A 12,855-nucleotide genomic window follows, 5' to 3' on the forward strand; every position below is an offset into this window, starting at 1 on the left:
TATAGAAGCAGATGGAGCTAAACAATCTTGGAGATGTACAATGAAAATGTGACAGGCAACGCAGGCACATTGTAGCACAGTAGATTCTGACTAAATCTAAGGAAAAAAGTTTCTTTGCAGGATGGGTGGTCAAATATTGGGATGGTTTGCACAGAGAGGCTGTGTGATCTGCATCTGTGGTGACACTAAAATCTCAGCTGAGCTCTGAGCAACCAGATCTAGTTCTGATATTGACCCTACTTTGAACAGGCAGTTTAGGTAATCTTCAGGCTCATTGCCAAATTAATTCTCTATGATTTTTTTGTGGCAAAACCTTTTCCACTTCTATACATCATAAAGTTTTTCTCAACATGCTCTGAACTCAGATTTTTATTGTTAGCACTTTGTATCATAAATTCTGAGATGAACATTTTTAGGAGCTGTTCAGTCAAGCCATTTTCTTTGTAATTCTATCTGACTGCAGAACCTCTACAGCAGAGCCACTATGAATTTCCATTGTGCAAGGGAGGTTTGATTTGCTGCTTTTTTCAGTCAAGCCTTTTGAGGTAACCTTTATTAAAGAAACAAGCCATTTTAAAGAAATCATATTTCTGTATTAATGTGCAATCTGAAGAGCTCTTCAATTTTACAGTGTAATGGTAAAATTTACTGTGACTTGATCAGGATTATTTGTGGACAAAGTGAATCATGTGCACTTGCAGGATTGCACTTGCGTTTTGTGAAGAATTCTTTGATTTTTGTGTAGGTGGGAACCTCAGAATTTTGACTGTGGCTCTGCATATGTTGCTGTCCCTTTCTTTTACATTGATTCTTTGGTTTCAGTGATTATTGGAGCACTGAAGTGTGAAAACACAGGTAATAACATGCTTAGAAGAATTAAAGTGTAATTAGCAATGGATGCTACTCAATAAGCATGGACATACTCGCAGCCAGTTAGCACATCAGTAGTTTGGAAGCAGCCAATGTACTGCTTCTGGCTGTGCTGGCATTTGGTGAACATCAAAAAAAAAAAAGTAGATGCAAGTGGAGGATATGAGGTATGAAAGCAACTTGTCTTTTGAAATAAAATAATGGGAGGAAAAGGGGATCATGACAGGAGAGTGAGAAGGGTCAGGAGACTGGAGGTATAAGGCAAAGGGAATGGAATCATAAATCTGTAAGAAATTCATTACTTTCGGTGCTCAAAGAACTTTAGTTTGTGAGAAGCTACTCAGGAAGCAATGATTACTACTCTGTCCTGTGTGTGTGATGTGAAACCAAGGAAAAGATGTTTATTGGGTTTAAACTCTCAGAGCATTGTTGATTTCAAAAATGCTGTCCTTGTTTATGCTAGTGGATGATCTGTCCTCAAAAGTATTCCCACTCTCTGTATACTACAGTATTGGAAATTTTTAATTCCACTTGTTTTTTTTCATTAAAATCCTCTTACTTGCTTTCATCAGGAGTAACATTTTCATTTTTCTGGAAGACTCAAGACCAGCACGCTAAGTCTCTCCCTGCCTATGGTGGACAAGTTATTTCCAGTGGTTTCAAAATCTGTTCAAATGAAGGTGAAGGTTCAGTGGAATTTTATACCCGTGGGAATGCAATGATGAAGTGGAAAGCAAGCTTTAGTCCGCCAGGTAAAGTGTTTTTGTTTTGGTTTTTTTCTGTTAGTTTTTGGTTGGTTGGGTGGGTGGGTTTTTTTGGTTTGATTTTTTATTTTTTCTTGATTTCTTTGTTATATTTGTTCTTGCGGGAGAGATATAGTGGTAAGAGCACAGCTTCAAGAAAGCAGTGGATATATAAAAATAGCTACAGAGCTCTGTGCTTAAGAACTCTCTTGATGTGGAGAGAGACAAAGTACAAACTGAGAAAAAAGTTATATAGTATTATAGAACGTTTTCCATTTGTAGCAGTCCATGGACCCAAGTCTCATTTTTTTCCAAAGTGGAATTCTTATTGACGTGAATAGATAGATTGCTTAGATGGAAACATGAGTGAAGAATTAAGGTTAATCCCTGACAGTTCTCAGTATATTCTAAAAGTAGATATGTATGCTGTCCCCTACTGCCTCCTAAATTAAGACTTTGTTTGGTAGCTATCTAACTGGATGTTTAGTGCTTTGGTCATTTTGTTATCTATTGAGAGTCAAGTTTTGTATGCCATGGCATAGTATTAATAAACGCATTGGTATATCACATATCTTACTGCTTCTATCTAAATTGTGTATTGTTGGGGAGCAGTAATACCTAGCAACTGGAAAGAATTTAGGTCTTCTGGTAATGCCAGTGACAATCACTTAATCTTTTCTTGCCTTATTTTGACTACCTGTACATCGGTAAAATAGGACTCTCTCACCTCATAGTAGCAGAGTTTTCAGAAATCTTATTTTAAGAGAAAAGCAGCTAAATGGTAAGAATAATTCACGCATTTATGGATTATCCAATCCAAGTGAAAATTAATACTATGTTTTCAGCATCTCAAGTGTAACAAAGAAACTGTGCCAACTTTTAGTCTATTTTCTTGTTCTCCAGTTCTTGCAGTCTTTATGCAGTTCTTGCTGAACTGAGTTTTGAGACAGTATTGAAGAGACTTCAAATCTTGGACAATAATACTTAGCAAGCATAATTTATGAAACAACAGTAAGCCAAAGTAAGAGTTCAGACAAAAGCTAACAGGCATTCTGCCAAAGTGTGAGCTTCCCCATGGGTATAAAGATTAATATACATGACATCAGCATCCCATAATTCACTCTTAGCAATTCCTATACAGCTCTATAGCGTTGTGCAAGTCAGCAAAAACATACTGAACAGGAAAAACTCTAAATGGAATTGATTCATGGATTTTGCTGTGACTTTTAATGTTTTGCAGGTCCTTATTGGACTCATATTCTCTTTACTTGGAAATCAAGAGAAGGACTGAAAGTCTATGTCAATGGAACTCTAAACACAACTGATCCAGATGGGAAAGTTTTCTATGATTATGGAGGCCCCAGTGCAAATCTACTTACTGGGACAGAGGGGGATCAAACCAAGCGCTATGTGAACGGGGCATTTGATGAATTCATTATATGGGAAAGGGCACTCACCCCCAGTGAAATTGAGCAGTACTTTACAGCTGCCATTGGTGAGTGTATGCACTGTTGTCATAATTCATCTTCTGTAAAGATGCTGATTTGATGTTTAGTGTGTAGAATTTGTGTTCATTTTGCATCTTTCAGCTACTGAATGTAATTTTTAGAGGCAGAAGAAGTCAGGTATGAATGTCACTGAAATGCTTCGCTGTCTTTGGGTGTGCAGTCTTTTCATCCTGCGATTTAGCTCCTTAAAAATGCAACAAAAATTTACCAGGACCTGAAGTATTTGGCCGTTGTTACATGCCCTGGTATAAAGAGAAGAGGAGCAATAATTAGACTTGAGGCAGAACAGTATTAGGAAAGACTGACTCCAGATTTCTAACTTGCGTTCTGGTTATTGTGTAACTTAGAGCCAAGTCACTCTGTATTCAAGCAGATGTGGATAATAAAGGTTATCTCTCTAGTTCCTGGAATGATAAAGACTTGCTAACTCATATATGCTTATGAACGAAAAGAAAGTTCTCAGCTGAAATATAATATAAAAGGCAAAGAATCAGGATTAGAACAAAGACTTACAAGACTGGCCCGTAAACCCTGTCTGACATTCTGTGGATCTTTATAATAAACTTTACAAGAAATGCTGTTGCTATTAAGTGCTTGTGTGTGAATAGCAATTAGAAAACATCCATCTTGGGGATACAGCTATGAGGCATCTGGAACATTTGGGTTTGCTGGCCGTTCCCCTGCTTTCATTTATTCTTACTAGGTTACTGAGAGCTAAAGCAGTTACACTCATAACTCTTGTGCTTTTAAACCCATGGGAACCATTTTCACCATGGAAACTCTTTGGATAACACAGAACTTTGATGCCTGCCTGGAAATGAGAATATATGTGTTTGACTTCCAGGTTTGATTATAGCAATCAAATATATACAAAATATATTTTACTGAAAAGAAAGTATCAACTAGTTTATGTAGAACTGAAGTCACTGAAAAAGAAAACCTTCCATCTGGTATGTAATGAAGCAATCTATTTGCTTTGCCACACAAATAATAGCAATTTCATACAATTTTTTTTTAAAAATATTTTTATTTAAAAAAGTGATTCCCATGAAAGTCTTCAACAATTCTGATTGGGAGGGTATTCATTTCATACAGGCAATAGTTTCAAAATAAAAAAAGTTTTTTATAATCTAGTAATGTTGGAAAAAATGCTTTTGTATTTGGCTGTTTTATCTCTCACAACAATCTACGATTACTGTAACACTGTCCAACTAAAAGCTACCATAAATCACATTGTTTGATTTAGTGTAACTCAAGAATGTTATGTTGCTAAACTCAACAGCAGTAGATTTTCAGATTGACCTGATCCATCAACAGTGTGCTGTGTTTCATTGTCAGAAAAATGTTATAGAAAGACAAACAACCTTTTTTTTTTTTTTTTTTTTTTTATTCCTTGAATTCTCGTTAACTCACAGCAACAGTTGTCTGAAGCCCTCCACCCTCCCATCTTCACTCTAACAAATAATCAAGGCATCAGGAAAAGCTTTTTCCACGAAGGCAAATCCTATTCAGGTCTTAGATTTATACTTCTTTCCTCTTTGCTTCTGTTTGGAAAGACTATTACTGGTGCTCAAAATATCTGGTCACTGGACATGAACGTTTGTAGCTGGCTTTTGAAACAGTGCAGAAGGAGTTGAGCCCTTGGGTTCTGCCAAAGTCTAAATTTTTAAAGAGTTGTAAAGAATTTTGCCTGTATCCTACCTTTCAATCCTGGCAGATTTTCAGAAGGCTGTATAGCAAATTCCATGATGTATACATTGAGATGTGAGCTTTTGTGAGTTTACTGCAATTTGCATGATGTTAGGTGGTGTTTTTTTTTTCTAAAACCCATAGTTCACAGGTTTTCAGGGTCATCTGAAACTATCAGTTTTCTGTGGAAAAATGAATTTCTAGACTCTTAATTGAAAGTGAAGCTTCATGTATTTTCTAGGGCTTTAGGAATTAAAATGTAAAGGGATGCCAGGTATATATATTTTTTGTAAGTGAAGAATTTCAAGCCAGTGTTCTTATAAAGTGCTCAGGTGATTTGGAGCACTTGAGAAATGTGGAGTATTGAATTTTTTGCTTTTTCCTTCAAAGTAATGGACAGATCAGATTATATAAAATTTCCAATTTGATGGATGAAGTTAGAATGTTCTCAGAGGAAGCTATGTATAGCACAATACTAATCAAAATAGTAAACAAGAATTATTCTTGTTATCTATGTATTGACTTTGGAGGACTTAAAGCAGGGTTGAAGCTGGGCTAACGTGGTTTAACGTAAGAAACTTAATAGGACAGACTGGTATTTAATCAAATGAATAATTACATTCCTTTTGGAACTGTGAAAAAAATGTGTCCTATATATGCAACTACTGTTTGACTGTGCTGAAATACCACACTCCTGGCAAATATAAAGTCTTGGTGAGACACAGAGAAATAAAATTTTCTTCTAATCTATCATAAATGACCAATAAATCCCTTTGCACAGAAAGGAATCAATATTTTTAAAATGGAGCAACTGGAAGCCATTCAAAATCTAGTTTATTCTTTCTGTCTTGAGAAATCATTTATGACATGTTCATCTGGTAATTTTCAATGCATATAGTGCTAGTGGGTGACATTTATTAGTAAAGCCTCCCTGATTAATAGCAACCTCACTGTTGCTTGAAATTAGTTTGAAAAACACCTAATACAGGCATTACCTATAATATGCTTAAACTACTAATGAAGGTTTTGTTTTGACTCCTTGACCCCTGTTGTTTGTTTTATGCAAAACTGGTGTGCCCCAAAAGCTTTAGTATACCACCATTTCTGCCAATTTTCTTTTATTTGAAGGCGCCTTAATTTGTTGCAAGCAATGAAAGTATTCCCATTGGCTTTGAATAATTCTTACAGTTTTTTTTTAATGTGGAGAAGTCTTTCTGAACTTGCCTTCATGGGTGTGATTTTATTTGGCACTCAAGAAGTTTAGACTCAAGATATAAGTAAACATTAGCATTTGGAAATAGCTGAGACCTGCGTCTCATTTTTTTCCCTAGTGTCTGTGTCTTCCCAGTCCCAGTTTATCACATATACAGTAACAGAGCAAGGTTGTGTATGAAATTGTCTAAAATGCCTACAGATTATTACCTATTTCTGATAAGACATAGGATTTTTTTTCCTAAATTTTCCCTAAATACTTTGCATAAATGTTGGGGGAAGAGCTAGACAAGGAAGAGGGTTGCCAATGTTTTAATTGTACAGTTGTCCTTTTTTTGAGTTATAACATCTGAAATTTCCTGTTTACAAAGATCTAAGTGTTTAAGACTCAAACCAAGTTGCAATTCTCATCTCTTTAAAGATGATGAAGTAAAATTGATGAGAGAATCAATAAATAAAATGCTTTAAACAAGCCTGTATAGCTACAGTACTGTGGATAAGCAATATGCTCAGAACAGCAAGTATGTTAGCTTCAGTTAGAACTGATTCAACCTGCAATGGGAATATCAGATTTGTTAACACTCTTGTTTGTGTATGTATCTTCCCCAGGTGTGCAAGTTTTGCTGTCTTCAACGCTTCCATGGTCTGTGATGACAACCACTACAAAACCTGTGGTAGGACAGCCCTCATAACTGTTTTCTATAATGTCAGAATGTGTATATATAGTGGAGTTACAAACCCTTCTTACTTTACAGTTTTCGTTAATGACACTTATTTTAGTATCCCAATTATAAACCCTTTCAGAGATTCATAGGGATAATTTTTAGCCACATTGGAAGATGGGAATACTAGAGAAGTCTTAATGTAGGACATATAATGGGAATTCATTGTTAAATAAAATTGTTTTCTATATTAAAAAAGGGAAAAAAATTAGAAACTTCTGTAATATTTTGATGAACTTTGAATCTATAGGACATTCAAAAACACTTTTCTAATTTTTCCTCTTGTTTCCTTTAAAATTAGAAAAAAAATTCTCACCACAATAATAATATTAGTTTTCATCTATTTAGTAAATGTGTAATGAAAAATATTAAAATGAACTTTTCATATGCAGAATACGTACAATTAGCTGTAATTAGACTATGTGCAATTAGCTATTGCAGTGTATTTTCAAAGTTGTATTAGTTTTCTTCTTGTTCACAGAGGCTTTCAGGAAACCATGGCAGATAGGACCTGAATTGCTAATGAAAAAATGAAGCTGTGCCTGTACGTTCTGTTTATCCTCTCTGTCTGTCTGTGTGCTTTCCATTTCCCTTTGCTTACGTAGCCTCCTGTGTGTAATCGCAGCAGTCTGCTATACCCCAGACTCCCTTTTATACTCCCTGCTCCCCCAGATATTTTAAACAATAAATAATGACTGCCATATGGAACAATTTCTGTGTTCTCTCTTGTAGCTCTCCACAAATGCCTATTGTCCCATCATAACTAATCTGACTGAGGAGAGAGGGAACTTCCGCTCCCCCGACAGCATGCTGGGCTACCTGGAGAACATGTCCTTCAGCTTGCCCAACAAATCCTTGTCAGAAAATACTGCTCTAAGCCTGACAGAGGTAAGTATCTTTCACATCTGTGTGTGGAGCCAGGTGACCCTGAAATTTTTGCAGAAGCTGGAATAATGAATGCAGCTTTGAAAGTTTTTTGCTGATTGCAGAAAATACATGTGAAAAAAGTAGGTAGCTATTTTAGGAAGTAGCAGAAGGTGAATCTCAACCAGAGAAAATAGCTAAACGTTCTCGTTAGTTCTTGGGGATGATATCTAATGCATTTGGGCCCCTCACATCAAGAAATACATTGAGGTGCTGCTGGAGCGTGTCCAGAGAAGGGCAGCAGAGCTGGGGAAGCGGCTAGAGCACAAGTCTGATGGGGAGCAGCTGGGGGATCCAGGGGTGTTCAGCCTGGAGAGGAGGTGGCTCAGCAGGGACCCGATCGCTGTCTTCAGCTGCCTGACAGGAGGTGGTAGGCAGGGAGGGGTGTCTGTTTCTTCTCCCAGGTAACAAGCGACAGGGCAAGAGGAAACATCCTCAGGTTACACCAGGGGAGGCTTAAACTGGATATTAGGAAGAATTTCTTCACAGAAGGGGTTGTCAGGCATTGGAAGAGGCTGCCTGCGGAGGTGGTGGAGTCACCATCCCTGGAGGTGTTTAAAAGATGTGTAGGTGTGGCACTTAAGGACATGGTTTAGTGGTGGGCTTGGCAGTGCTGGGTTAATTGGACTTGATCTTAAAAGTGTCTTCAAACCTTAATGATTGTATGATTCTATAAATTATAAATACCTAGCACCATGACCACACATCAAAAACAGTTACTTAATTAAGCCAGAAATGGAAGAAAAAATAACTGGTCAATTTTTTAAGTATATCTAATGACGATTATATAATTCTGGAAAAAAAATCACCATTTTTCTGCATAGCCCAGCAGCAGTTTGACAGTTGTCTGTCAGGTGTAGGACATAGACACTTTAATCAGAGTAGTGACAGCAGCGAAGTGGAGGCATGGAAGTAGCCTAGTGATCACTATCAAGGACCTAGTAATCACCAGCTTGGATGCAGGGAGCTCTATCAGTCTGGCAAGGAGTAACTGCCCAGGTGTAAACTTGTAACTTAGTATCTTCGAGTTTTGCACCTGCACTAGAGGGCTAAAAAGCTCTCAATTGCTGCTGTCTGCCTGACCTTTTCTTGGCATTGATTGCTCCTGTAGTAAGCAGAAGGAAAGTTTTGCCTTTCCTATGGCTTCTGTTTTGCAAAGTTATGCATTATTCTTGTGCAATGGCAGGCACACACGCTGCTCTGCCAGCTCTGCGTGGGAGGTGGAACATTGCGGGAGCGGGCCTGTTTGTGGTGGTGGTGTCCTTAGTTTGTGTGAGTTAGTAGCTTTATCTTGTGCTGGGTTCCAATCATAGCCAGCACTCCTGTGCAGACATATCACAAATCTGCACTGAAACTGGTTCATGGAAAGATCAGGTCCAAAGCTTAACTAAGTAATTTATTTTTGTTTAAGCTAATCCACAAGGGGTGGGGGCTGGGGGGAAGCAGTTTTTTGCAGTCTAAGCTGAGGATGAGGACAAGTGGTCATGTTCTGTTAACAAAGTTTGCTTTCTGTAAAACGATGGACGTCTAATTCCCCGATTTCAGCAGGCTAGAAAGCTATTATTACAGTACTCCGCTCTGGACTCAGTAGTGATTGTTCCTTTAAGCCTGTGGGTAATACCAGAGTGACAAGGCTTATTTACTCAGACAATATAAATAAATGCTTCTGAAAACTACATGGACAGCAATTGATAGTTTGTGTAAAAAGCTTAGCAGTTGCGAACTGTAAAGCTTGGATTTCATGGATCACATTTAATATGTAGCAAAAGCCCTTCTAAAAAGCTCTAATATGTTATTTCCTTTGTTTTGCTGAAAATTTTGTGTGGGCTTTAAATTGAAAATGGGACATCATCCTGTCAGATATCATACCTGTTTCCCACATCATTTCAGTTGCCATTTGGTTGCTCATTCATGCTATCTGATGTGGCTTTGTGTGCCATGAAAGTGATTTGCAGACAGAAATGTGGGACATGATTATCTTTAGCAAAGCTGTTTTGTGAAGTAAACACAACAGTCCTGATCAGACATACAGACTCTGTCATTTGTCTGATTGAGGGTTAGGCTTTGTATTGTCTGCAGCTAATCCCCTGTAAGATGGGCACTGAGCATAACTGTAAAATTATCTCTGTCCTGGTTGTCATATGCCTCACAGCACAAGAAAATTTGATTTAAGTGATATGCAATAAACTTTCTGATTATTGACACACATATATAATGCATTGCTTCTTACAGATCGGGCTTGTGCTTTCTGTTATAATGCTGCTCTACTCGGGAGCTCCAGCACTCCTGCTTTCCCTCCCTTTCCAGTGGTCTAACACATCCTTCTTGGAGTAGTTCTGGAGTGGTGCTGTGTCCTGAAAAGAGATACTCACCAAGTGCTGTGGGCAGTTTGGGCTGGGTCCTGGGTTTAGGATGACTTCTGTGCATGCCAGGTAGAATTCCACACTGAATGAGAGGGGCTGTGAGGTTTATGCTGCCCAAAAGCAAGCTCATACAGCAAAGCTCTGGTACTGCCTTGTGTATTATGACTTGTAAAATTATGCTCAGAAGTCTTGCAGCTTTCTTCCATGTTTCTCAGTAGAACTTTTCTATATTCAGTTGATGCTTTAAAAACATTTTAACAGGGAAGTTTAAGCGAGAGATGTAGGGCTTTTCTTGTGTAATTTTCTGTGCTCCCTTTTCTCCTCCTTCTCTTTGTCTTCATCAGTAAGACTCCTTAGGACAGGGACCGTATTGTGCTGAGCAGTTGAGTGCCCACCATGACTCAAACCCACCCTTTAAGTACAGAAGTTAAGCAGATAATAAATTGTACAGGTGATGCAACAGAGATATTTATCTACTGCTGTTGCAATAGCTAGTCATCTTAAGATGAAAAGAAGTATTAATGTCATATGAGTTTAGGTAGAACAAGAGCGTAAGTTCACTTTAGTCTTAGTTTCAGTGTTGTCACCTCAGCTATAGTGTAATGATTGCAATTTAGGAGTTTCACAGTGTTGTTAGTTTTAATAAATAAAGTATTACTTGAAAATGTCACCATGCAGAACATGATGAGAGTGCTGGCAGGCAGTGATGAATCTGTGACTTGAATGAAAATGGGACTGTCATCTTAAAATAAACCTAAGAAAACCCTAGCAGAGATCTGCCTTGGATCATTGCCAGGAGATGTAATCAAATAATATAGTTTTATTTATCTTTTAGGCTTTTTTAAAAGCTATTGAAGATTTTCTGTCATTGCCCAACTGGACTGATGTACCAGAGGTAAGACAAATGGGATTAGACTTGTCAGTTACTTTGGTTGCATAATCTCACGTGGATAGTGGTGAAACTGGTTACCTCCATTATTATTCTTGTTAGGACTTTTTGGCAGTATGACTTAGTATTTTCTGATATGTCACTTTCATATTTACAGTAAAGGTCCCCAGACAAGACAATTATGTAATTTTCTTTTATAATGCTTTTTTAAGGGTTAAAATAAGGAAATTCTATCTGTTGCTGTTTTCACATATTTCAGGATGAATTAAACAAAATTGTATTTATAAAATAACAGATGATGTCACTAAAGTAAGTGTTTAATCACTCCTTTTTTAGCACTGAACTTTGATATTTAAAACTTTGTATTTATCTTGTAGATTTATGTTTTTCAATGCATGTGAAACATGATAATAGCTGTTTATGAACTGAAGCTTTGAGAGAGATTTTCCCTAATGTAGGGAAAAGTAACTTTTATCTATGTTCTTTCGCTTCTGGTCTGCCTTTTAGAGTGCAGAGAAATAATTGCAGGAGGAACCCAGGAATTTCCTGAGATTTTTGTTTGAATCGTAAGAGAGCATGTATTTCAAAACAGAGAGCTTTTTAAACTGAGAGAAGGAGGGGTTAAAGTAAATTAAGATCTTACTGAAGCCTAAAATGATTTTAAGATGGAAAGATGTCTAATTGATTTAAGTTCTTAGCCTAAAAATCCTTGAGCATGTCTGATGTAAATAGATTTCAGATAAAATAGATTTCCTTTTCATTGACACATAAATTCACTCTGAGATTTTATGGATCAGGTTTCAGCCTGGAGGTTTGTTTTCCAGGGGACATACAAACTCTTCAGAAGTAGTTTTATACTGGGGACCATTTTGATAAAAGATGAAAGAAAGGCCAAAGTGCAGTGTCTCAGCTTACATTCCAATAAGGATTTGATACTAGTCTCTATATATTGTCAGAAAAATCTACTCAGTTCTTGGCCTCATTCTGCTGAATCCTGAGTGTAACTGTCTGTCAAATGCTGATGGGAGAAGAGAGTAGTTTGGAGGCATTCTATAAAACATAGTATTTTATAAGGTCAGGCTCAGGGTGGCATCAGTTTGTGTTATGTTTTATCCACTATATGTGGAAGAGGTTGTGGAGAAAATCGTGTTTGTCTTCGGACAGTTGAATGGTCAGCCACATGGGAATATAACATGGCACCTTGGCAGTTTGTGCTGTAAAGTGCAGTTTCTTTTGTTGTAGAGCCTTGTCTGTCTTCTTCCCCCAGACTGCTCGCATATTTGGAAGTTTAATTCAAACTATTGACAGTGTGATGGCTCATATGACACACAATCTGGATGAAAACTTATTACCTTTAACTGTTGAAGGCACATCATCTGTTGCAGGTAGGATTTAGTAGAAATCTTCTCTCTGGACTGTCTGGATGTCCTAAATGCTTCTGTGCTTGCAACTTCTCCTTTGCCAACATGAAGGAGGAGATCAAAACAGATACTTTTCTCTTTTAAATGCATAACAGTATTTCAGTTGTAGAAAGATGGCTGTGCAGTCATTCCAGAGGTAATCAGCTCTGACAGTACTTGAGATTATTTGGGGAGGGAGTTTAGAATATGAATTCCATTAAATTAATCTAGTAATACTACACTAGTAGGTAGTTGAAGAACCTAGAGCTCTTATGCAGCCCTTTGAAGCTGCAGACGTCTGGATGCTACAAAACCTTAATTTTGCAAGGTTCTTGCAAGAAACTGCAAAATAATAGGAATAGTTTTGACCTTTTAGGAGAATTTTATTTTACTGCTGTTTAGCTTCCTAGCACCCAAATTGCATCTGTGTCTTTGGATGTTACAGGTAACAAAGATAGCTTATCTGTTCTGGCATTCTGCTCTGCCTTGGTGAGACCCCTGTGAGGGGGCAAATAACCTGAGCAGTCAATGGTAC

At 37.5% G+C, this 12,855-nt stretch overlaps 1 protein-coding gene across 3 annotated transcripts in view; it reads left to right on the forward strand.

The window, feature by feature from the left end:
• ADGRD1 (adhesion G protein-coupled receptor D1) overlaps window positions 1-12,855 on the forward strand; it is a 160,404-nt gene that overhangs the window by 16,583 nt on the left and 130,966 nt on the right. For all 3 annotated transcript variants that reach the window (XM_040601951.1, XM_040601944.1, XM_040601961.1), the window contains 6 exons: window positions 1,443-1,622; window positions 2,854-3,108; window positions 6,632-6,696; window positions 7,477-7,632; window positions 10,867-10,926; window positions 12,188-12,305. In XM_040601951.1, coding sequence (XP_040457885.1) covers window positions 1,443-1,622; window positions 2,854-3,108; window positions 6,632-6,696; window positions 7,477-7,632; window positions 10,867-10,926; window positions 12,188-12,305 — 834 coding nt within the window. The remainder of the gene's footprint in view (window positions 1-1,442; window positions 1,623-2,853; window positions 3,109-6,631; window positions 6,697-7,476; window positions 7,633-10,866; window positions 10,927-12,187; window positions 12,306-12,855) is intronic.

Source organism: Falco naumanni, chromosome 1 (assembly GCF_017639655.2).
Source record: "Falco naumanni isolate bFalNau1 chromosome 1, bFalNau1.pat, whole genome shotgun sequence".
In the NCBI taxonomy this organism is placed as follows: Eukaryota; Metazoa; Chordata; class Aves; order Falconiformes; family Falconidae; genus Falco; species Falco naumanni.